Genomic DNA, 25444 nt, shown 5'->3' on the forward strand with positions numbered 1-25444 from the left:
AGTCTTAAGTATCAGTGGGGATGCAAAGAGGTCCTGAGCGTTCTGCCTGGCCCTTGGGCTGCCTTCCAGGCTGCATCCTTGCACACTCCTCCAGCACCACTGCAGCCGATTTTTGCTCTTCTTCACCCAGGCCACCCCTATGTACCTCCGTGCGCATATGTGCACACCAGTCTCCTGTTAGAAAAAGCTTCTTTTTGGAGGATGAGTACAGCCCTCAGATTATTTCAGGCACTTTGGACTGGGGAAGAAGCCTGTGAGGCAGCAGTGGCAGAGTTTGAGGGCCCGTGAGGCACTGTGCAGGGCTAGAGGAACTGCAGAGCCAAGTGCTGTGTGAGTGGGTGCAGGTCAGCCCTGCCACTTGGGCATCACCTTCTGGTCCTTCTGTTCCATGATGTAGACGGGTTCTCCCATGCAGCAGATCAGGTCGGAGGGGTTGGGAACGTGCCAGCCCACTTCTGCTCTTACCAGCTGAGGGAAGCGAAAGTGATTAATATGGTTATGATACTGCTTGGGAGGACGTCTTGGACATGAAGGATCCCTTGTTGTTCAAGACAGACGCTGCTCTCTGTGCTTGCTGTGATGGGAAGCATCTCAGCCCCACGCAGAAGGAGCAGTGCAGGCAGGGAGCCGCTCAGGCAAGAGGCAGGGCTGACGCTGGCCAGCAATCCTGCCATCACCGTGCTGGCTTTAGAAGAGGGACAGATGAAGCTGTCATGGGGCACCAGCAGGTGTGGACTGTCGCCTTTTGGGGGTGGCCCTAAGCACTTGTCTGTACAAGGTTTTACTGTGGCCTCCAGCATGCTCATGTTCAAGAATCCCCCTGCAACAGGGCGGAACCCCCTTTACCCCACAACACAGAGCCCCATCTGGTGGCAGTGAAACCACTCGGCACACAGGGTCCTCCCGGTGTCCTCTGGAGGCGAGGGGAGTGGAACCCCTGCTGCTGTGGGGTGCTCTGCCCCTGCTTGTCTGACTGCCAACTCTTCCCACCCACCTCTGCCCACAGGCACTGGCAGAAATGCTGAAGGTCAATAACACACTGAAGAGCCTGAACGTGGAATCCAACTTCATTTCTGGATCAGGGATCCTGGCTGTTGTCGAAGCACTCCAGGGCAACACATCGCTTGTAGAGCTGCGCATTGACAACCAGGTATGGTGTGCATGAGCGGGAGCTCTGATCAAGTGAACGTGTCCCGGTTGTGGGAAATTTGAGTAGCTGGTCACGGCGGAGGGTAGCAGCCTGCTGCCACAGCCAGGTTGCTTTGGAGAGTTTTCAGCCCCTTGTTTCTGCTGCAGTTCCTGGGCAGTATCTGCTACCTCCTACAGTAATTAACAAAGGCTGTGGCAGTGCAAGCAGCTTTCCATGTTCCTGGTGCTGCCCTGGAGAGCAGTGATGCGCTTGTCCAATATCACGCCTTGCTCTGAGCTCTTGAGGTGGGGCTTAAATAACAATGTCTGTTTAGTAAAACTAAACTTTTTGCTACAGTGCAAGGGAAAGAGAAGGAGAGCTCCAGAGTGTGCAGTGGTACAGGTGCTGTGACAAGTTTAGCTCCACCAGAAACCCATGGGGTGGTGGTGAAGCAGCTGAGCTATGGGGAGTTCAAGGACAGGTCACTGGGAGTTCAAAATCATAGTTTCTCCAGATGTCTCTTAACTGCAAATCTGTCCAAGAAATAGTGTCTTTGGGCACAAGGATTTGTGGGAATGACTGCTGGCGGAGTTGGAGGCACTTGGTTGTACCAGAAACAGGCCAGCAGTTTGTTTCAACAGCTCCAAGTCAGAAATGCCAAATGGATCAACAGGTCCAAAGAAGGAGGGAAGGGGTGGAGGTGGCAGATTAAGTACTTGCTCTCAATCACTCTCTGACCTGACCAGCTTGCTTTTCTGTTTTCTGTTTTCAAAAGAGCCAGCCCTTGGGCAACAAAGTAGAAATGGAAATTGCGAACATGTTGGAAAAAAACACCTCCCTGCTGAAGTTCGGATATCATTTCACTCAGCAAGGTCCCCGGCTCCGGGCCTCCAATGCCATGATGAATAACAATGACCTAGGTGAGTTGGGCTGGCTGCAAGCCAGGGATCAGGAGAAGGTCTCTCCCTTTGTCTGTGGGCAATTCCTGGTGGGAGAAGGGCAGAACTGCTCACTTGAAGGCTCTGGTGGATGTATGTGAATTAGAAACCACCTCTTGAAGGGCCTGATGATGACTTGTCACTCAAGGAGGAAAGCAGCCTTCACCTACCAGCTCCCTAATGCAGCTGCTGTTGGCCAGGCAGTGGGCCATGGTCCAGACCTGGAGACACGGGGCAGCTAAAACGCCCAGAAGAGGCAGCATTTTTGGCAGTAGCAGTGGGTCTCAATGGGAAGGAGCAAGAGCTGCTAATGTGTTTCGGTACGGCGCGTGAGGGAGCGTATGGCACATGGGTTGTGAGCTGCCAGCACTTGTGATTCCTGCCAATTGCTTGTCTTCCTCCAGCTTCATTCCCAGTTTAACAAGGAGATGAAAAGTAGTAGAGTTGAACTTTGAAGGCAGTGGGACTTGGCCCATGCCCTTCAGCAAAACAAATTGGAAGTGTTTCTAGGGAGAGGTGGGAAGCCACATGGCTTTGAGTTATCTTTATATCTCAATGAAATGATCAGAAGTGCTTGTGAAGCAAAATGTGGGCAAGTCTGCAAACTGCCATTTCAGCCGACGCATGCAGCAGAGGGTTTCCATTGCCTGGCTACAAGCTGCTGTAGAGCACTGGAAATCAGTCCCGCAGAGCAGGACTGAATGCAGCCAATGTACCAGCCACGCTGTACCCAACAGCTCCTAACTGCATAGGCAGGGTGGTGACAAACATGACAGCGCCAAAGTCCTTTTCAGCAGTGGCAGACATACCTGGGAGGAATAAGCAGAAGTTTGCAGATTGTCCTTTTTTTTTTTTACATTGAGAAGACCTCCTTCCCCGGGAGGGTGGGGGTTTGCAAGACTCAGAGGGACAGAGCCAGCGGCTGCCCTGACCCAGCGCTAGGCAGAGCCCTGCTGCAAGCCGGAGGTTGGGCTAGAGGCTCCCACGGACACCTGCCCCACCACTAGTGCTGCTGGGTTCTGCCAGACACATCTAGAAGGCAAAGGCTAACAGGCGGGATCTGAGGAAAGACCTAACGTATAAATGCCAGCCGTGAAGAAATGCTGGAAAACTGGAACCACGTATTGTAATTGGCATATGGTTCACCACAGACAGGGTCTTCTGTCCCTTCAGGAATCAGCTTCAGGTTTAAGAGCCACAGGAAAACAGCTTTAAGTGGCTGTCAGATTTTGACAGATGGTAAGTATGTTGTGTTTTAAAAATAAAAATAAAATTTAAAAAAAAAAAAATCAGTCTTGCTTCAGCAAGTACCGTGCTCCTAGGAAGCACGGCCAAACATAGAGGTATGTGCCAGTTCTTCAGGAACCACACAGAACACTCAGTATTGTGGTTCACTGTGTATTTATTCTGCCTGTGGCTGCATTCCTGCTCACTAGAGAGCTGCACCAGGGAAGGCTCGCTATTTTCTGTCCTTTGGAACACAGCAAGGTTTTTAATGACCATGCAGCACCTGGCATTCAGAGTAATCAGGTGGAAGATTTGGATCTAGTGTTGTAATTGTTCCTACTGTAAGAGGAGGAATTCACAACTTTGCCTTCCATGTAACAGTAGCGCGTTTGCCTTTTTTTGACCATTAAGATCTGCGTTTTTGTCTGATTTGGTTCATTTGCAGCTCGTATTCATTGGTGTGATGGTCTCTGGCAATAGCATCTCAGCTCTACACCTGGACAACATAAGTATAGAAAAAATTTATTTTCCTCCCTGTCAGCAATAGCTCTCTGCTTGTGCTCCACTCCAGTGCTGTTGCCTACCATCACCTGATGCTACCAGAACTTCGTTTTGGTGCGATAGCTTCTGTTCTCTAAGATGCTTTGTATGAACCAACTGTGAAGGCTTTTACATTCATTCTCATGAGCTAACTAACTTCTGCATCCTCTCTATACCTTTTTTTTTTTCCTTGCACACATTTCAGAAGGCATGAGTGTAGCTGTCAGAGCTGTAAATCAACTTTAAAAGTAGGTAGGAGACTGCTTTGACCATGTTAACCGTGATCAGAGGGCTGGTGGCTAGAGGCTTAAGATAAGAAATGAGATAGTATTTATTTATTTATTTTTAATTTGAAATGGCAATTTAGAAAACTAGCAAAGGAAAAACTGTGGCATCCATATCCTGCTGTCTTTACATCAGTCAGCATCAGATGATGCTTTGGCCAAAGTCAGATTACAAAGACAAACAACTGTGAAATATAATTGACTGTAGAATAAGGGAGGTAAGGCTGAAAGTAGCTTCTGGCCTTAAAAATTCATAGGGACAGAAATCTCATCTCACCTTCCTTGATTTTAAACTGTACGCCTGTGCCTGCTGCTTAAAGCAGGAATGCAGAAGCCGATGCTATCCCTGTTTCTTTCCTGGCAGAAAGTATGTGTCTCAGCTCCTTTCCACAGCGGGTAAGCCAAAGCCTGCCATCCACATCTTCGCCTTGCCATGACTGACTCCTCTCCCTCTTCTTTTTCAGTGAGGAAGAGAAGACTTGCAGAGTTCAACGGGCCTATTTTTCCCAAGTGCAGAACTGGAGTGTAGCTCCTGGCTACAGAGGTCATTCCCGGTGATCTGTGCTACACTGTGGAAATCTAAAGGCAATAAGTGCCTTGACAAGAGTATTTGTGGTGCCTCGGTTCTGTTTCATGCACTAACAGTTTAAATTAACTAGTGGCTGTAGCTGAAGATTTTATCCAGTAGGACTGTTGATGTTTTCTGTAGAGCTGGAAACTGTTCAAGCCAGTAACAATCTGCCAATTTTATGCAATCTCAGTTTAGAGTACATCCCAGTGTAAAAGTGACTCTTAATTAACCTGGGACCTAATTTTTCTATAGACTTCGTGCACGGTGATTCATACAGTTAGGCTGTGGTATGCATGAGTGAAAGATACAATTGTTCCACACAAATTGTAGAAGTATTAAAAAAATACTTTATTTTTTTTTGCCAAATTGATTTCAACTAATGATAGAGGAGCAACTAGTTTAACAAGCACTTCTACTACCTGTAAACATGGCTAATTTCAAGAACTGTGAATTACAATTTTTTACCGACATTTGCTGAATCAGTTAGTTGGAGATGCTGTTTCAAATGCATCCTAGTGTTTCTTAGAAAAAAATTGATCTCCATCCCCTGATTAAATGGAGCTTAAGGCCACCAATTATAAAACAGTCTCAAAAACTGAGCAGTTTAGGATGGGTTAATATCCTTCATTCCTATGCATGGCTGAAGAAAACTGTCACCTTTAGAGATGTGATGCAAATCCTAACCCCACAGAGACAGCCAAACTAATTAGCAAACCAGAGTCCTCATCTAATCCCCACTCCTTCAGTTTCCTAATGTCAAAAGTGTGTGTCCAGATATTCACTGGAAACAGGTTGATTTCTCTCTTTGCTGTTTTGTCTAGATGACCATTAATTAAATCTTGTTCTGCTAGGGATTGTTTCTTTTACTGCCATCCCTAATGTCTGCATAAATGCAACAATAAATATTGTGCCCTACAAAAGCTGTTAAGTGAAATACTCCAACTCTGAACTTTCACTGCATACAGTCTGACAGCTTTTTGTCAGACAGCCTACCACCCATCATCCAGCCGGGGAAGGATTCCCCACAAGCTTGCAGTGGATTGGACCCAGCACTATCCCACCCGAGACTCCCGCTATTAACATGGGTGGAATCCTGCTCGGTAGGAAGAGTCTCCTGGCAGAAGCGTTGCTGTACTGAAGCCTTATTCTTGGTCTGATGACAACGTGTCCTAGAAAATGTTCTCACTTGTTAGAAATCTGTCTGTACACATCTGTTAAGAGTGAAGTTGAGTTTTGCAGCCTTTTACATACATCCCAGCAAAAGTCCCACAGATTTCTTCAGAGCTTATGCGCAAATACCACACGATTTAGCTCTGACCAACGAAGCAGAGAAATACTATATTTGTTGCTCTTCAAATCTTAATAAATGTGCCAGTGGTGTCAAATAACATGCTACACTATAGCTTCTTCCCCCAACCCTGCAAGCTCCATATCACAAAATTAAAAGAATGCAGAAGAAAAATACTTGAAAACATATTTTTTTAAAAAAAAGAAACTGGCAGACAGCCTCTTTCTTCCATATGCACTGCAAAGACTTCAAAATGATCAACTAAATCATCAAACCGGAGCCACATAGTTTCAGCTGAGCCATCCAGTCAGATTTGGATGGTATGGGCTCGGCTCTTCCATTGGCTTCAGAAGAGCATAAATGCATCTTATCCTGGGAAATCCTGACGGTGCTAAGAAACCCAGACATGCAAGGAGATGCATCTGCAGAGCAGGGAGCACTACCATGGCTACTACAACAGCACTTTTTCCTGAAAGAAAAAAAATAGCCCTTAAAAAAAAAAGGAAAAAAAAAAGGGGAAAAAAAAGCAAGAACTTTGCCCTATGTTTCACTGTAGCAGCATCCAAATTAACCATGCAGCCCAATTGTATATTAAGCTAGCAGGATCACTCCAGGGTCCTCAGTTGATCCTTACAGAGTTGCTTTGCTGAAAGATGCATGTGAGAGTTGAGAGCTGTACAGCAGAGACAGGCTGTGCTGAGAGGCAGCATGCTTTGTGGTGAAAGGCATCAAGCTGTGCAGCAATGGAGCTACAAAATGATGATATTTAGGAGCAAATCGATCACTGTTTGTCCTAGCAGCTCTCCAGGAAAAGGGGAAAAAAGCTATCTGCTGACTGCAGCATCTGGTAGTCACAGCCAATCCTGCTGAACTCTCACCTCTCCTGCAGCTAATGTGCCTTGTCTCAGGCATTACCTTACTTGTATTCATCTGACAAAACTAAGCCAGAAGCCAGACACAGAAGCTGCTCATGGGCTAACTTGCAAGAGGGAGGCTAAGGATGTCTCTTATCCCCCTCTCCCCTCTCTGCAGCAGAGGAAACCTGGCTTTATGAGCCGCCATCTGTACATCTCAAACCCTTCTCCTCCTCCCTTGCCTTAGCGCAGCATGGACCAGAAGAGGCCCCATGGCTCCCCTCTGCCTTTCAGGTAGGATCTCCAGCTGCCTGGAGCCCTCAGGAGAATTGTACCTTGTAGCCAGGTCTACCACGTGGCAGACAGCTAGCACCTCTGCAGAATTAAGCACCTCCAACATAACAAGTGAAGTGTGTTTGTGCAGTACTTTAAAAATTACAGTGGAAGCACTAAAGGTTATTTATCATCATAGGAGTTTCAGAAGTTTATATATAAAATGTAGTTGTTGCCATTCTGTACTGATAAGTGATACAGAAACAGCCTTCCAAATAGATTACAGTGTTCCAAACTTGCTGATAGACTGAATTATAAAATTGTGTTCTTTTTAACCTAATACAGGAAGAAAAGAGAGAGTATAATATGCAAGTCAGGGCACTCCCATCAGTGCTCTAGACCAGGCCTGCAAGTAGAGCTTGCGTGTTTTTCCACGAATCTTCCAGTCGTCAAAAGCACAGAGGTTAACTGGCCAGCAAAGCTTGGGAGGCAAGATGCCAGGGGACCATGGGTACTGCTTAGACTTCTGCTGAAGATGTCTACTAATGAGGATTTTCCAATTTCTCCTCCAGTATGGATTGTGCACAGATTTACTATTAAATACCATCCTGGAAAGATTCTCAAAGGAGATTCCTAAGTTTCAAAAGTTTTGCTTCATGAAAGGAACGGTCATAGAGACAGTTGCTGAACCATTGATTTCATGGTAGCAATACTGGAAGTAAGAAGAAATGCTTGCCCTGGCCTTAATGGAACCAATGCCCATGTCTTTAAGTTGCTAGTCAAGTCAACAATGAGGCCTTGCTGAACTCATAGCACTATGGGAGAAAGTTACAATCATCTATATGAAAATAACATTGCCCTAACTGTCATTAAGCAACTGCAGAAACCTGAGTAAACTGTTTTCTTGCTTTTAAAAGCAGTTGCCAGTAAAAATCCCCAACAAACCAGTAAGTGATTTTGATTTCCTAATGACTAACTACTATTTAGTACCAAGAACAACAGTAAGTTTCGAAGACATTTTTCAGTCAAGACACATCTCCTACACTATTAATGAAACCCTTCTGTACATTCTACAGCATCAGGCACACAAAGAAGCAGGCAGAGAAGTATTTTGAGCTCATATGCTGTGGATCCCTTCAAATTCAAAGGCAATTTCACCACTAATAGGAGCCGGAAGTCACATAAACATCCCACAGCTTTTGAAAAACACAACCCATGTTTGCAAAGCACAAATGCTCCCCAAATCTGGAATTATTTCACTTGGATAAAGGTTTTTGCAATCTCCTTATAGCTGTTGCTGACATTTATGCACACACGTCAGCATTACTTCCAATGCTGGTATTTAAGTCTCTGTGCTCCCCTCTCTGTGCATCTCAGTTTCAACATGCTTCAAGCCGTTGTTTTTTTCTAGTGCAGGCAGAGCTGAGGCCTGGGTATTTCATGTCCTGACAAGTTGAGCGAAACAACAGTTCCTGGGGAGACAGAGCACTGGAATAAGGATTACTTTTGCTGTTCATCCTACAGGTCACACACAACAAGTACGGCTGGGCAGACCGTATCTGTGGGCCTTTGCTCCAGTTACAAGAGGAGTCCTTGTGCCAGTTTTACACAGGAGTCAAGTCAGTGACTTCAGGTAACTACCCCTTGCTTCTCACTGGTATGAAGCAAGAGACACAGGCAGATGGCATGTAACATGGAAAATATCTTCAGCTGTTATCTGGTCACGTACCCACACCCAACTGATACATCTGTTGTTTTCACACCCTAGCACTAGCTATTGAAGCAAATGTACGATCAATGGCGAGGCTGGACAGATCCACCTCCATGCAGGAGGAAAAGAATGGAATTGTTCTTATGTCCCTCCAGTTTCTTCGGAATTGTGAGCAGCTGTGTCCCATCGCACATGCTCTGCTCCAAAATCCCCATGGTAGAGGCCACGCTACAAGACTGTCCCCAAGGAGAGGAATCCTGTAGAGCTGGTGATGGGCTGGGCACTCTGGTAATTGACAGTCAAGTAATGGATGGTTTTCAGGGCATACTCTAGGCTTAAAGGCAGCGTATGAACAAGACTTTCCAGGCCAACACATTTTTATGATTTCCAAACCGAACTGAACAGACAGGGATCTGGTTATAGAAGCCCTTCACATTAGCATGTGTCAGATTAACTAATGAAACAGCTTAATCTTTTCCTGTGTCCAGCATCCTTTGCGAGACATGTTCAATAGGTACCCTTGGCCGTCTCTTTGTACATGCACATTCCTCCTTAAGCGTCTCTCCTGAAGCCCTTGAAGTCACCTCGAGCTCTTTCTCTTGACAAACAGGACAGCAAGCTGTAAGACCTTTGTTGCAACAACTTGGACATGTCAGGACAAGCTGCCGGCAGTGCTGGCTGGAACAAAGTTTATACTGGTCCCACAGTGTCCCACAGTATCTGCATGCTGGAAGGAGGAGGAAAAGAAAAAGTTAACACCCACATTGCCCCATCTGTCCCACTTGCAGAGGGTTCTCCGTGGCACCAGGAAGCTGCAATCTCTCATTTAAATGGCTATCTATTGTCTTCCAGGTTTTTAATTCCTCCTTTATCTTGATCTTCTAGAAACTAGTTAATTTTTAGACTTCTGATTTTGATGTAAAAAAACTTAGGACAGCTGTCTCTCAGGAAAAGGAAAAAGTGCTTAGTGCTTCCTCTAGTTCCGATTAGACAGATTTAAAAGATTCTTGCTGCCAAGAGAAGAAGAAAGATATGCTGGTGGTAACTAAGCCAGTATGCAGGAATGTTGCCTGCTGGGAAAGGGGGTGCCATGGGACTTCCTTCCACCTAAAACCAATGGCTTGTGCAGAAGGCGTGTCATTTGCAGTCCTGGTAGAGTCCTGCCACAACATCAGACAGGCTTTGACCCTTTAACTGTAAAGCTACAGCCCCGTTCAGCTGTACCATCAAGAAGGTGCCTACCCCAACACTTCCCCTTGAAACTTCTGTAGGGAAGTGTTCTGTTTCTACACCAAACCAGGCACCTTCAAGATGTACATGGTAATTGCAGAGAAGGAATGGGAGGTTGTGCTCAAAGTTACCCACTCAGAGAAAAACAAGCACTTCTTCCTAAAAAGGGCTAGAGCCAAACTCCATCTATTTGTACCTGGCAACTGAGAAGAAGAAAACAGATATTTCATTTGCAATATCTGAAGAGCCGACCCCAGCCAGAAGACCAGGCAATGTTCTTAACAACGTCAACTGGAGATCACTGAAATTCTACAGGCTGCAGAAACTTTTAAAGCATGAAAATAACAAAGTGCTGTAGAGCTTAGCGCCACCACTCTCCCAATGCCTGTCAGTCTGTGCTGATGTTCTGCGAGATTACTGGAGCGGAGAACAGCTGACAGCAGGAGAACTATTTAATGCTTTGGTCACTTGGCCAGCCACAGTCTGATCAGCACTGTGGGCAACAAGTAGGTAACAACAGCAGTCATGCTTGACATGTATCTCCATAGCTGCAGATGGCTCCTAACAGCAGCTGCTCTGCAGGGAATATTTCCTTTTACTGCTCCAGTTTTAGGGAACTCTGTTTACTGTTCTTTTCTCTCATTTCTGTTTTATGTGTTAAAGCCATGTAGAGTTGATGATCATCATCAAAAGTGACGGCTCTAAAAGATCAAAGCGAGTATGAGGAAGAACTACACAGACCAGTTTGGCTGCCCCTATCCTGCACACCTCTGTGGAAACAATTGCAATAGCTTCCCAGCCTTCTGCACTTACATTATCTAGTCCTACCTGAGATGATATCTTCATTGGAACAAATGGCGTAACGATCATCAAACACAAACAGCTTCCCCCTGTAGAATCCATCTGGAAACTCTTCCAGGTACTTGTGAATTCCACCTTTTAGCTGGTAAACCTCTCTGCACACTGCCTGTTTAAAGCATATTAGCAGAAAAGCTGAAGGAGACAACAGCAGTGGTGGGATGCCAGAGTTCCCAAAGCGAATGTTGTAAATCAGGTCAACAAAAAGCAGCAGCTTCTCAGTGACCATGAGATGGCACCATGTGCACCCACAACCTTAGGCTGTGCCACCAGGGATTACTGGGCAGCGCCACAACGCTGGCTTGTTGACATGAACCCAAATGTGCATTTAATGTTACAGTCATAAAAGGCTGGTAACCTCAGATGAGGAGGTTTGCTGCTTCACAGATCAAAAGCTTTTGAGCCTCTGTGAACCGCTGCTTATTCTGTTTTTATGTAGTGAGTTGTTAGCAGGAGCAGAATTTCTCAGGGTTCACACTGGTGCAGCAGAGAAGCAAAGCAAGGTTTAAATCTCGAGAACATATATATGTACTGCTCCCTTGCTCCTTGAGGGAAGGATCCAGGAGAAGAGTAGGATGGAAAGCACAATTAGAACAATGCAGTGTGCTAGATTTAATTCCACAACACTGGGAAAGCACTGACTGGCTGATTTTCACTGCTCTGAGATGCTCAAGCTGTGCAGTAATGACCACAGAGTTTGTGGAAACACTGCAGAATGCTCTCAAGTGCTCCTAAACCACCGCTACAATGGCCAGAGCAGACTTACAAATACCTCAACAAATGGGTTATATAATCATTTTCACAGAGCAAGCACTGCTGTGACACTAGTCCATGCAGATCATCCTGAGCTGCATTAAACTACCCACGTCCTTGACAGACAGCATGAGGCAAGTGTGCGTCAGAGACAATTATCTCCCCACCTGCTCATTGAGCAGTTTGTGCTCAGTAAGAATTTATCAGCAAAAGAAAAAGACAGCTGCCCTTAAAGCAGTCTCAACTCCCTGACACTTCTGCCCTCTGAATGACATCTCACCTTGCTCCGTAGGTAAGCAGAGCCTCTTTCACAACGAATCCCTCCTGTGCAGTACATCAGGACACGCTTGTCTTTAAAAAGCTCCAGGTTTTCATCTACGTAGCTGGGAAAATAGCTGAACTTCCTGATATCTGGAGCCAGACAGCCCTGGAAACGTCCCTGCAATAACAACAGATGGCCATGCAACTGGTTACAAGCAGTCGTACATGGTGAGGTCTGTTCCTCGAACTAGAGGAAGTAACAAACCTTTGGGCCAGAACACTCATCTCACGGCAGCTGCTTTAGCAGTTCCTCAGCTTGCATTTATGCATCAAAATACCTGTTAAAATCTGTAAGAGGATTCTGGGCACAGCATGTCTCCTCATCCAAACATAAAAGAGGGAGCTAAGCAGAACAGAACTGTCAGAGAGAGGATGAGCCACAACAATGCAAGAGGGTTGGTGGGTGTGACAGCAGGATGACCCTATTCTTTTTGACATATGGTACAAGTCAAAAATGCTGGAAAACATCCTTACAAATTATGCTACTTTTACTCCAAACTACATGGTATTCACTGCTAATGTTGTATGGACCACTCTGACTTCTTCCTGCCCCAAGCTGTATAAGCAGTTAGCCGGGCAGGCTCCATGCCACGTCGCTGAGCAGGTCCTCTGCTGCTTCTGTCTAATATTAATGACTAAACTGAACTTTGTACATATTGCAGTCAATCTGGAATATGGAATCTCTTCTTCCAGTAAGGTTACACCCTCACAATGTGAAATGCTTCCCCCCAGCACCTGTAACACACTGCAAGAAGCAGGCAAACAACACTTACTATTTTACTTTCATAGAAGTTCCTACAGTCCAGCAAGATGGTATCGCTTTGTCCTTGACTGGCCTGAGACAAATACTGTTCTACTTCTCTATGAAATTCCTGAGGGGATAAATGGATTCCTTTAACAAAAAAAAAAAAGAAAAAAAAAAGAAAAAAAGGAAAAAAAAGGGAAAAAAAAGAAAAGTGAGAAGCAGAACTACAAAACAATGTCACATATAATCTCACTGATCCAGATTCTCCTCAGATTTCCAAACAAAAAATTTCTGTTGTGGTTCACAGACTTTTCATCCCAACTCAACCAGGCAAGTTTATCCGTGTTTGGCTTCCTATTGGCAAATGAAAGAAAACACAACGCTGTTCCACATGTCAAAAGAAGCAGTAGACAGGCTCCTGTCTCTATGATCTTTGTTATGTCCCCCTGGCAACTCTTACAGTTGTAAAAGAGAGAAAAATGTTTCCCTTCCCTCTGCTCATCTTTCATTACATCTGGAGGCACAGAAGCACACAGAAATTCATTTTTTTCATTGAAACTCTGTTGATAAAAATGGAAAATTTCCATAAGCATGTATTACTTTCAGTACAACTTCAATTTACATGAAGTTTCTCAGCTTTCAGGTTGCTCAGGACTTAGCACTCCCAACCTACTGAAAAAATAAAAAACCTCCCCTCCACCGCCCGCAAAATCCCTTATTAAAAAATAACCCTACAAGCAACCTGCCAGAGTAATGGGAACCATCTCCACAAAACACTGTGAAATAGGAGGAAAAAGGAAAAAAAGGGAAAGAAATATCCAAACATACATTTCACAAACTGCCAAAAAATGGGGGAAAAAAAATAATCCTCTGCCAAAACCACAAAAAGATGCTGTAGAAATTTACCACCAATAAAACCTCTTGGTGGAAAATAAAGCCCCAGACTGCTCTGTTAATTGCTATTTGCTGTGCTCCTGCTTACCACCTACGTAATGTCCTCATAGCAGATGCATAGCCAGTAACATCTTATTGGGCATAATCCATACTAAGCAGCTATAGGTAGCAGAAAACAAATGCAGCCTGTGTTAGGGGAGGGGCATGAACCTGATGCATAACCTGGCTCTGCTTTACTGTAAAAGGCAGGAGTATGGCTGCTAACTTCAACACAAGTAAAGCCAAGTCAGCAGTCCCTAACATAGAAACATGTATATACTCAACTGCAAGCTTCAGTGGGATTCTAGCATTTTCTAAAAAAAAGCTCTCAGCATCCACAGCACCAGAATCCACTGGATCCACAGGAAGACTCCATGGAAAGCTCTTCCTATACAGTTTGGTTCCTACTGCAAGCTAACCACAACAAAAGAGCACTGGAGCTCTTTATATGGTATAATTTCTGAGCAGTCTCAAAGCACCCACAGAATATTTAGAACAAATATAAATATATTAATGCATTGAAATGTCCTTCCTAACCATCATACATAGTTTCACCTTACATCTGCCTTTAGCAGATGTCCAATGACTTACTCCTGACTAAAGCACAAAGTATATCCCTACCCCAAAATGAGGTAACTGCTTGATGTCATTTGAACTACTGCTGTTTCCCACAAAACAGAAAGTTAATTCTAAAGTTTTCTGAGGCAGCTAAACACTTAGCATACCAAAACCTGGGCCAGCAAATTCCATGCACCAGTAAATTTTGACTACCAGTAAGAAGTCAATTTCCATATCTGCTTCTCCTGTGTTCTGGCCACTGTGCAGAAGGAAATGTTTTTGGTGAAGGTACTTTATTCTTCACTTACCTCTCACTTGGGTGAGAGGCTTTATTTTTCATTAAATCAACTTACCAGTTTCTTTATAAGACAGAATCTTTGGATCAATGCCCATAGGTACAATTTCTTTGAATACTCCAACTCGAAGGTCTGGGAAACAGTGAGCTCCTCCTGCACTGCTCTACAAAATTAAACACAAAAACAACCCACCAGGTTTGCCAGGTGTGAAGATTAAAATTACCCACTTGTTTTAATTTGTACAACTCACTAGAATATGAAAGTGTCTTGGTGGCTGAGGGAAAGAAATGTCTCTCCTGCTGAAGTCCACACTTTAAATCCTGAGGTTTAGGCAGTAGACCCTGACCATAACCTGGCAGACAGGTGTCTCGGGCCCAATAACTACTCTGCAGGTGAGACAGGCACCATTCAGCATAAGATGCGGAGTTACCAAGGAGCGGGAAGGAGAACCGATCTTAGTCAGAAACAATGTCACTAGCATCTATCATGAGAAAGTCAAGGCTCCTACACAGCATGCTGACTCTGACAGGAATATCACATAACCTCCTCTGGTAAAGGATCATGTTCACACATCTGGGCCCTGCAGTTCTCTTCAGCCCCTCTGATCCCCAACACAAGCACAGCTAGGCCTCCAGCCACAGCACGTGCGATGGGAACTTTAGTGGTTCATGGGTGTGAACGAGATGTATGGGAGGTCACCCAGGCCAAAGATTCGTTAACAGTGGAGTCTGACAAGCCCCGCCCCCCCAAACTCAAGCACAGGATCTCCCCTTCGGAGGTCTCAGCAAGCCGTTTTTGGTAGGCACCCCCACTGCAGGTGACAGGAGGTGAGAATTTCTGCAGGGCTGAGCCTCAAACATGGCCTATCAAGCACGTGAACACTCAAACAAAAGTGCAGTGCTGTGCAGCACTGTCCCAGCTATCACGGAAATCAGCCTGCAGCAACTACAGCGGCCACTGAATATTTTCACAGCCCCAAGCGCAATTTTCACTCCTCTGTGCTCATGTCTTCATGGCACAGGGACCTGAAACCTCCACTTATTCAGGTATACAGCATGAAGAGGAACTGTGAGACAGAAAATACGATCATGTACTAACAGACGAATGTTGATGCTTGCAGACATCATGCAGGGTTGGAGGTTTTGCCAAGGTCAAGGTAAAATTCCATCCCTGTTCTGCTTTCACATCTACACATGACTGTAACTAACAGGTCACATTTACTCTTGAAATTCAGCCAAGCACAACAGACAGTTAAAAAGCTAAGAAGACTGAAGCAGCACTGCAGCTCTACATGGGATTTGAGTTTCACAAGTCTCACTAACTCTTTTGATCTAGTTATTTATGGAAAAAATACCCCTGCAAATAAAACTGTGTGGAAAATAAAAATACTATAAAAGCAGCAGCTTTCCTTCCTCACAGAGAAACCAGTACCTACAGTGCTTGGGCAGCAAAAGTCTACCAGAATGTCATATGGTGCCAGCCACAGCTGCCATCACCATCTGAAGCCAGCAATCAGCACATATGCTCAGGCTCAAGCAGAAGTTAGCACCTCACTCTCCCTCCGGTCAGGCATTAACTGGAGTAGGGAGAAACCTCTTGACTCTGCCTGTGTATTTTCTCTAGAAGACATCCAATTCATGGAACTGACAGTGTACCTGTATGCACACCAAAGCCTGCATGAACCTAAACCAGTAGGCTTCTAGGCAAGGATCTCAAATCAGGGTGAAGAGGAGGGTGTGGGAATAGTTTGCTCGGGAATGTCGTACGTCGCGATGGCTTGGTTTTGGCAGCCACGTTGGAGTAAACGCTTGTTGAAGAATGGCAGGGCTGAAGCACACTCCCTCATTCACCTGCATAAGGGGCTCTGCAGCTGCACCCATAGCTGCCAAAGCTTGCAGCAGCTGCTATCACTGCTCATGATAACTGCTACTGCTGGTGAAAACCGGCAGAGATATCTAAACAAAGTAAGGTTAGGAACCCTTGGCTTAGATCAGTGCTGGGAGAGCAGAACTGCTACAGCAGAAGTAATACTATCAAGAAGCAATGTGCTTATTGCTCAAAAATTTAATGTCCTACATTAACAACGTCTATGTAGAAATTATTTTTTCATACCTTGAAATCCTCTTGACACAAAATGTCTTTGAACAGAGGCTGGGAAAGCATAACTTCAATGTAGAGATTGGTAGCTACTTTGCTTCCACCAACAGTCCCATTAATCCCTTCTGAAGCAACTCGTACCTAGAAGGCAAGAGGAGAAGCTGGGGCTAAGGCTTACAAACAGCAAAAACAGATCACAGTGAAATTAGCAAAACATGACTGGGTGACAAAAGGCAGACACAGAAGTATGCTCAGAAAAGAAACTGCTCAGGGAGGAAGAAAAAGATGGCTATACTGAAGCTGAACATAAAGAAGACAGTAAATAAAATAGGAATAAAAACCCAATAATCACTTTTGAGCCATTTCAAAAGAATGACATCAAGACAGTCAGAAAAGTTTGTGCAATAAACAGAGAAATGCTAACTGGTTAACAGGCAAATCCTGCAGTCAGCATTAAAATTCCCACTGAAGTCTGCCTCTGGAAGAACAATGGGATTGTGCCCAATGACTCACACAGCTAAAAGGAAAATGTGAATATGCATAATATTGCATGTAATATTAAATTTCAGTGTGAGTCACTTTATCTCCAGCACTGACAAATGAACAAAAACTCTGAAGTGGTGGGGGAAAAAAAAAAAAGAATTAATATAAGAGGTGAGGAAGAAACCAATTGGTTGAGCAGGCAAATGCTGTACCTGTCTTGGAGATGGAAAAAAAAAGATAAAAATACCAAACACCAGACAAGATAACTGAGCAAAACAAAAAGAAGTGAATGCATTTAGGACATTTCACCCCCAGACCTGACGTAGAACAGGGAAGGTGCCTACCATCGGCAGAGAAAAAGAAGCTACTCAGGGAGACAAGTCAAAGGTAAAAGTAGTCTCCTGCTCTGAGTTGCCCTCTTGAAAAATCCTTCTCCCCACAGACAGCCTAGGAACATCAGCTTTGTGAGGCTAAAATTCACCTTTGCCCACAGTGTCAAGAGGCCAGCTAGATGAGCCAACTCACCTCCTTGGTCTAGCCTGCCAGGAATGAAAAGAACAAAGACTCTGCACAGGAATGAGCACTGCTATCCTACGGGGTGGTCAGAGCTGTCAGTTGCTCTCGTCTCACGCCTTACAGTATGGATTACAGCTTGCTGTAGTGTTTCTGACAAATCAGTGCGCATTGAGGAGTTGGTGATACACATTAACAGTTAACTGGAGCAAGCCCAGACCCATGCTGCACAGCACTGCACCTCCAGCTTGGCCTTCTGGCTGTGCTGTGCTGCACGTATGCTTTAGCTGCAGGTCAAACCCAGCCTGATAATCCTAACAGACACCTGCATGCAGCTCCCTATTGATACCAGTAATTATGCCACCTCATGTCCTTGCCTTTATCTGAAAGTGCATCAAGAAGTTCTCATGTGAATATCCTTTCTGTTTGACAGCAGGAGTAATGAAAAGACTTGTTTTCCTGTAAAAAAAAAACCTGTAACAGTTTGAATGATGGAAATGGAGTAACCCTTGCAAGGACAGGGTCTGCACAGCACGCTGCATAAGGATCACAGTCTTGCTCAATGCTGCACAACTCAGGGATCCTAGCACTGAAAGGGATATAAGATTATCAGTATTATTTTATTTTTCTTTTTAGCATCAGCTCTTAAATAGCATTTTAAATGATACTTTACAGAGTCTGAGTGCCTTTCTTAATGGGATCATAACAGACTAGCACTTTCTGGTGCAAAACACTTGGTTCTCCACATGCTCCATCGTCTTTCACTAAGCGAAGAAGATTTTTTTTGTTAAGAATACAACTGTTGCTTAAAACCTTACCTTGCCAGTGAGATGCAGATGCTGGCACAGAGCCTTTTGCCAAGCACAGAGTTTCTCTGGATCCTTCACCTCACAGTAACAGTAATATAGAAGTACTTCTCCCACCTTGCTGTCCGTAGCATGGCAAAGATGAACAAATAGGAAAAGGATGTTAGGGTTGAAAGCACAAAAATATACTATTAGCAGTAACCATTCAAAAAGCAGACAATTTTCTTCTACCAGATGCGGGGAGAAAAACAAAACAACAAACAAACTTTGTAGGGATTAGCACTGCTGGGTTTGATTTATTTCAAAGAGGAAGAATATGAACTAAAAAAAGCTCCCACATTCCTAGTTCTTGGGACTGGTTACAAGATGAACTCCTCTCTGCTGCATGGAACATCTCTGCCAGCGGCCTACAGTGTGCTCTAGTCAAGTTTCTCCCAACACACAAGATGCAAGAACTGCTGTTTTCTGTGCACACAAGTGTCCCATTAAATGCTTAACTTGACAAACTGGCACACTGAAAATTCAAGTGCTTGAGCTATCTAAATTTAAAAAGCCAAAATTTTCAGTGAGACTGTGTGCCTGCATGGTGAGCAGCACAAGCCAAACTCTCTTGCAGTCAGAAACATTTCTGTGAACCTACTTATAGAATCATAGAATGGTTTGGGTTGGAAGGGACCTTAAAGTTCATCCAGTTCCAACCCCCCTGCCACAGGCAGGGACACCTTCCACTAGACCAGGTTGCTCAAAGGCTTGTCCAGCCTGGCCTTAAACACTGCCAGGGAGGGGGCAGCCACAGCTTCTCTGGGCAACCTGTGCCAGTGTCTCATCACCCTCACAGGAAAGAATTTCTTCCTAATATCTAATCTAAATCCACCCTCTTTCAGTTTAAAACTGTTACCCCTTGTCCTGTCACTACATGCTCTTATAAAAAGCCCCTCTCCCGCTTTCCTGTAGGCCCCCTTCAGGTACTGGAAGGCTGCTAGAAGGTCTCCCCAGAGCCTTCTCTTCTCCAGGCTGAACAGTCCCAACTGTCTCAGCCTGTCTTCATAGGAGAGGCCCTCCAGCCTCTCTTATTCATAACTAATGAATACTCTCTCACTTATTCATAACTAATGAGCCCTTAAAGTACTTAAATGACCAGAGAAGAGGGATCTGCACAGAGCATACCCTGCGGTTCTGCTCTTTTCTGCTCCAGTCCTTCCTTACTTATAGATGTAAGGCATCGAGTAACACCTGTACAGGCCTGCTTTAACAACGCGGAATGATACAGCTCTGACAGTGCAATCCTCCCAGGTTCCCACCTTTACCATCAAAGAAAATTGTAGTAAATCTACTTCTTTATTACCACATCTGATTCTTTATCAACACACTGGTAATTTGCATGTTTTGTACAGGTGTGAGCAGCTGTGAAAGGAATTTAAATAAACCAAGTGACTCCTGGAGCGTACCTACACCTGTTAATCTAAAGTATCTCAGGAAGGTATCTGAAGACCTAACAGAATATCAGGGAAGACTCTTTCTATTTTAAAAAGTCACTTGACTGAACTTCATGAAAACAGCGGCGGCATGGACATGGACAGTGGCGGCAGCAGCGACAGCGACTTGAGGTTAGTGCTGGGGGCGAGGGCGACATCGGGCTGTAACCAGGCGGTTTTCGTACTCTTGGCCCCCCTGGAGCATCAGCCCCGAGCTGCTTCCGCCCCACCCCGAACCCGGAGGTTCCCGGCAACGAATCAGGAGAGGAGGGGGCGTAGCCGGAGGCACCGCGGGCGATTTAAACGCACCAGCCCCTGTTGATTGGGGGTGGTGATTGATTGGGTGATAAAAAGCCTCCTGGAGGACAGGGACTAGTCCCTGCCCAGAGGGGAGAGGGGGAGTCAGCAGTGACTGTGTGAGTCAGCAATGACTGTGTGTGTCCCAGGGCAGGAGAGGCCGCAGAAGTTTGCAGCATGTTGGGGAGGGCGCTGACTCCCTCCCAGTGCACAAGGCGAGGAAGGTGCCAAGGAGCTGTGAACCAGGGGCGTCACCAACAGGTATTTCCCAGCTCAGTGAAAGAACAATGGTATCTACCCGGCGGAAGAAGACCAAAATGGATGTGGGAACCCAGACAGAGCTCCCACGGAAGGAGGCGATGGTGCAGGTCACAGGCTGCAGGGAATGCTACAGCGTCTCTGTGGCGTCACGGAGCTGTGTGCGCTGTGAGCAGGTAGATGATCTGCTCGGCCGAGTGGCACAGCTGCAAAGCCAGGTTGAAAGGCTTCAAGCCGAAGTAGAAAGGCTTAGGAGCATTCGGGAGGCTGAAATGGAGATAGACTGGTGGAGCCAGGCTCTGCCTTCCCTGCAACAAAAATGGGAGCACCTGCCAGAGAGCTCCCAGGATCGAGGGACCCCTGTACTCTGCCCCTCTCAGGTGGAAAACAATAACCTAGAGGAGAGGAGTGAGTGGAGGCAAGTCTATGGCCGTGGCAAAAGGCGAGTGCCCTCCTTACCTACCTCGCCTCCACAGGTGCCTCTGAGAAATAGATATGAAGCCCTAGTGGAATACAGCCGGTCCAATGGGGATGTGGTGGAGAGGCAACCTATATCAGAGGTCCCACCACAGTCAGAAAAACCTGACAGGCATATAGCTACCTCCTCCACAAGGAAGAAGAGAAGAGTTTTAGTGGTTGGAGACTCCTTCCTAAAGGGATCTGAGGGCCCAATATCCAGAGCTGACCCCCATCACAGGGAGGTCTGCAGCCTGCCTGGAGCCTGAATCAGGGATATCACCAGGCAACTCCCCAACCTGGTGAAGGCCACAGACTACTACCCCCTGCTGATCTTCCAGACAGGTGGGGAAGAAGCTGCATCCCGTAGTCTGAGGGGGATGAAGAAAGACTACAAGGCCCTAGGACGGTTGGTGAAAGAGTCTGGGGCACAAGTTGTTTTCTCCTCCCTCCTTCCATTTTCAGGTGATGACGTGGGATGGAATAGTAGGATTCTCTCTATTAATGCCTGGCTACGAGACTGGTGCTACAGGCAGGGCTTTGGGTTCTTTGATAATGGCTGGTTTTATAAGACACCAGGCGTGACTGTAATACATGGGAAAGGTTTATGTTGTAGGGGCAAGAGGGTTCTGGGACAGGAATTAGCAGGGCTAATTTGGAGAGCTTTAAACTAGATTCGAAGGGGGATGGGGTAGTAGCTGGGCTTGCGCCACTGGGGCAACGCTCTAGTGTTGAGGTAGACCAGGAGGCCTCCCATCCCCCTAGGGTGAAATCGGTGTGCTCAGCTCGCTCCCTGAAATGCCTGTACACCAATGCACGCAGCATGGGGAATAAACAGGAGGAGTTGGAAATCCGTGTTCGGTCGGGGGGTTATGATCTAGTGGCAATCACAGAGACTTGGTGGGACGCCTCGCATGACTGGAATGTGGTCATGGATGGCTATGTCCTGTTCAGGAAAGACAGGCCACTAAGGAGAGGTGGTGGAGTTGCTCTTTATGTGAGTGAGCAGCTAGAATGTAGAGTTCTGTCCAGGGGCGGATCAGGAGCGAGTTGAGAGTTTGTGGGTGCAAATTAAGGGGCAGGCTGGCAGGGGTGATACTGTTGTGGGTGTCTATTACAGGCCACCGGATCAGGATGAGGAGGGTGATGAGGCCTTCTACAGGCAGCTGAGAGCAGTCTCGCAATTACAGGGCCTGGTTGTTGTGGGGGATTTCAACTACCCTGATATTGGCTGGGAGGCCTACTCAGCCAGCCATCCTCAGTCCAGGAGGTTCCTCCAGTGCATTGATGATAACTTTCTGATGCAAATGGTGGATGAGCCAACTAGGAGAGGAGCGCTGCTGGATCTTATCCTCACTAACAAGGAGGGTCTGGTTGAAGAGGTGAAGGTTGAGGGCAGCCTTGGTTGTAGTGACCATGAGATGGTAGAGTTCAGGATCTCATGTGGCAGGAACAGAATAGCTAGCAGAATCACAACCCTGGACTTCAGGAGGGCCAACTTTGGCCTTTTCAAGCAATTGCTAGGGGAAATCCCATGGGACAGGGTACTAGAAGGTAAGGGGGCCCAAGATAGTTGGTTAGCATTCAAGGACTGCTTCTTCCGAGCTCAAGATCAGAGCATCCCAACAGGTAGGAAGTCAAGGAAGGGTACCAGGAGACCTGCATGGTTAAACAGGGAACTGCTGGGCAAACTCAAGTGGAAGAAGAGGGTGTACAGATCATGGAAGGAGGGGCTGGCCACTTGGGAGGAATATAAGTCTGTTGTCAGAGGATGTAGGGAGGCAACTAGGAAAGCTAAGGCCTCCTTGGAATTAAACCTTGCAAGAGAGGTCAAGGACAACAGAAAGGGCTTCTTCAAATACATTGCAGGTAAAGCCAACACTAGAGGCAATGTAGGCCCACTGATGAATGAGGTGGGGGCCCTGGAGACAGAGGATAAAAAGAAGGCGGAGTTACTGAATGCCTTCTTTGCCTCTGTCTATACTGCTGGAGGCTGTCCTGAGGAGCCCCGGACCCCTGAGGCCCCAGAAGAAGTCAGGATAGAGGAGGAATCTGTCTTGGTAGATGAGGGCTGGGTCAGGGACCAATTAAGCAACCTGGACGTCCATAAATCCATGGGCCCTGATGGGATGCACCCGCGGGTGCTGAGGGAGCTGGAGGAAGTCATTGCTAGGCCACTCTCCATCATCTTTGCTAAGTCGTGGGCAACGGGAGAGGTGCCTGAGGACTGGAGGAAAGCGAATGTCACTCCAGTCTTCAAAAAGGGCAAGAAGGAGGACCCGGGTAACTATAGACCGGTCAGCCTCACCTCCATCCCCGGAAAGGTGATGGAACAACTTGTCCTTGGTGCTGTCTCTAGGCACATCAAGGATAGGGGGATCATTAGGGGCACTCAGCATGGCTTCACCAAGGGAAAGTCATGCTTAACCAACTTGATAGCCTTTTATGAGGATGTTACCCGGTGGATAGATGATGGTAAAGCTGTGGATGTGGTCTATCTCCATATCAGTAAAGCGTTTGACACTGTCTCCCACAGCATCCTCGCAGCTAAACTGAGGAAGTGTGGTCTGGATGATCGGGTAGTGAGGTGGATTGTGAACTGGCTGAAGGAAAGAAGCCAGAGAGTGGTGGTCAATGGGACAGAGTCCAGTTGGAGGCCTGTGTCTAGCGGAGTCCCGCAAGGGTCGGTACTGGGACCAGTTCTATTCAATATATTCATTAATGACTTGGATGAGGGAATAAGAGTGCACTGTCAGCAAGTTCGCTGATGACACAAAACTGGGAGGAGTGGCTGACACACAGGAAGGCTGCGCAGCCATTCAGAGAGACCTGGACAGGCTGGAGAGTTGGGCGGGGAGAAATTTAATGAAATATAACAAGGGCAAGTGTAGAGTCCTGCATCTGGGCAAGAACAACCCCATGTACCAGTACAAGTTGGGGGCAGAGCTGTTGGAGAGCAGTGTAGGGGAAAGGGACCTGGGGGTCCTAGTGGACAGCAGGATGACCATGAGCCAGCAGTGTGCCCTTGTGGCCAAGAAGGCCAATGGCATCCTGGGCTGTATTAGAAGGGGTGTGGTTAGCAGGTCAAGAGAGGTTCTCCTCCCCCTCTACTCTGCCCTGGTGAGGCCGCATCTGGAATATTGTGTCCATTTCTGGGCCCCTCAGTTCAAGAAGGACAGGGAACTGCTAGAGAGAGTCCAGCGCAGAGCCACGAAGATGATTAAGGGAGTGGAACATCTCTCTTATGAGGAGAGGCTGAGGGAGCTGGGTCTCTTTAGCTTAGAGAAGAGGAGACTGAGGGGTGACCTCATTAATGTTTATAATTATGTAACGGGCAAGTGTCATGAGGATGGAGCCAGGCTCTTCTCGGTGACATCCCTTGACAGGACAAGGGGCAATGGGTGCAAGCTGGAACACAGGAGGTTCCACTTAAATATGAGGAAAAACTTCTTTACGGTGAGGGTGACCGAACACTGGAACAGGCTGCCCAGAGAGGTTGTGGAGTCTCCTTCTCTGGAGACATTCAAAACCCGCCTGGACGCGTTCCTGTGTGATATGGTCTAGGCAATCCTGCTCCGGCAGGGGGTTGGACTAGATGATCTTTCGAGGTCCCTTCCAATCCCTAACATTCTGTGATTCTGTGAAAACAAAAAGCAGTACTGGCAGAAGATGATGTAAACCGTAAGCAGGCCAACACCCCACTCCTGGTCCTCCAAACCACTGAGGGAACTTTCTTACCTTGTCAGATCATTGTACCTAGTACCGCTCGTGTCTGGGAGCGTGCAGAAGATCTCGGGACTGCTACAAGTGTGCCCACTTAGTCCGTCTGCGCTGCCCGCAGGATCCGGGCCGCTCCAGGGGCTTGCTTCTGCATCTGCCTGCTTTGCAGCCAGCCCGGCCGGCTGCCCGACGTCTCCGCCGTGCTGCAGAGCCACATGCCTGTGAATGCCGGAGAGCTCTTCGAACGCCTGCCGGCAGCACCACCACCGCACGCCCTCTCCGCCGGCGGCACACTGGACCGCGGCCGGCACCTCCTTCGCTTTGACGAACAGGGAGAAGGCCTGAAACGCACCGCAGGCGATACCCGTTACCGGCGCTGCCGCCCGGGACCACGCCCCCACCACCCTCCCCGGGCCGGGAGACCGACCCCGAGGTCCGCCGTGGCCCCGCAGCGAGCCCACACAGGCCGGCCCCCCTCCCCTCGACCCGCGGGCCGCACACCCGGGCGCCCGGCACCGACCCACCTTCCTCCGGGCCAGGGCGCGCTGCTTCCTGGCGGCGACCGCCTCGGCCGCGGCGCTGCCCCGCGGCGACCCCGGGCCGGGCGGCGGGGCCTCGCCGGGCACCATCTCCGCCTCAGGCGTCCGGGCGGGGCGGGGGGCGGCAACCCGTCCCCCAGGCAACCTCCGGTTTCCCCTTCGCGCCGGTCCCTCCCCGCCTCCCCCCTCCTCTCCGCACCGCCCGGCCCCGCTGACCCGGAAGTCCTCCGGACCGGCGCGCACATGATAGAGCTGTGAGCAGAGCGGCGCCGCGCCGCGCGCCCTTTTGCT

At 47.3% G+C, this 25444-nt stretch overlaps 2 protein-coding genes across 3 annotated transcripts in view; one reads left to right on the top strand and one right to left on the bottom strand.

Moving 5' to 3' along the window:
- Positions 1 to 5609, top strand: part of TMOD1 (tropomodulin 1) — a 35012-nt gene extending 29403 nt beyond the window's left edge. For both annotated transcript variants that reach the window (XM_068422060.1, XM_068422061.1), the window contains exons 8-10: positions 1007 to 1150; positions 1905 to 2049; positions 4583 to 5609. In XM_068422060.1, coding sequence (XP_068278161.1) covers positions 1007 to 1150; positions 1905 to 2049; positions 4583 to 4647 — 354 coding nt within the window. In that variant the 3' untranslated portion in view covers positions 4648 to 5609. The remainder of the gene's footprint in view (positions 1 to 1006; positions 1151 to 1904; positions 2050 to 4582) is intronic.
- Positions 5014 to 25304, bottom strand: TSTD2 (thiosulfate sulfurtransferase like domain containing 2). The gene is made up of 9 exons (XM_068422058.1): positions 25139 to 25304; positions 24633 to 24955; positions 18421 to 18529; positions 16622 to 16747; positions 14567 to 14672; positions 12751 to 12869; positions 11937 to 12095; positions 10874 to 11012; positions 5014 to 9542 (listed from the first exon to the last, which is right to left on the bottom strand). The coding sequence occupies exons 1-9, from the start codon at positions 25241 to 25243 to the stop codon at positions 9283 to 9285; spliced, it is 1446 nt and encodes a 481-aa protein (XP_068278159.1). The 5' UTR covers positions 25244 to 25304; the 3' UTR covers positions 5014 to 9282.
- Between the last annotated feature and the right edge of the window lie 140 nt (positions 25305 to 25444).

This window comes from Nyctibius grandis, chromosome Z, assembly GCF_013368605.1.
Source record: "Nyctibius grandis isolate bNycGra1 chromosome Z, bNycGra1.pri, whole genome shotgun sequence".
In the NCBI taxonomy this organism is placed as follows: domain Eukaryota; kingdom Metazoa; phylum Chordata; class Aves; order Nyctibiiformes; family Nyctibiidae; genus Nyctibius; species Nyctibius grandis.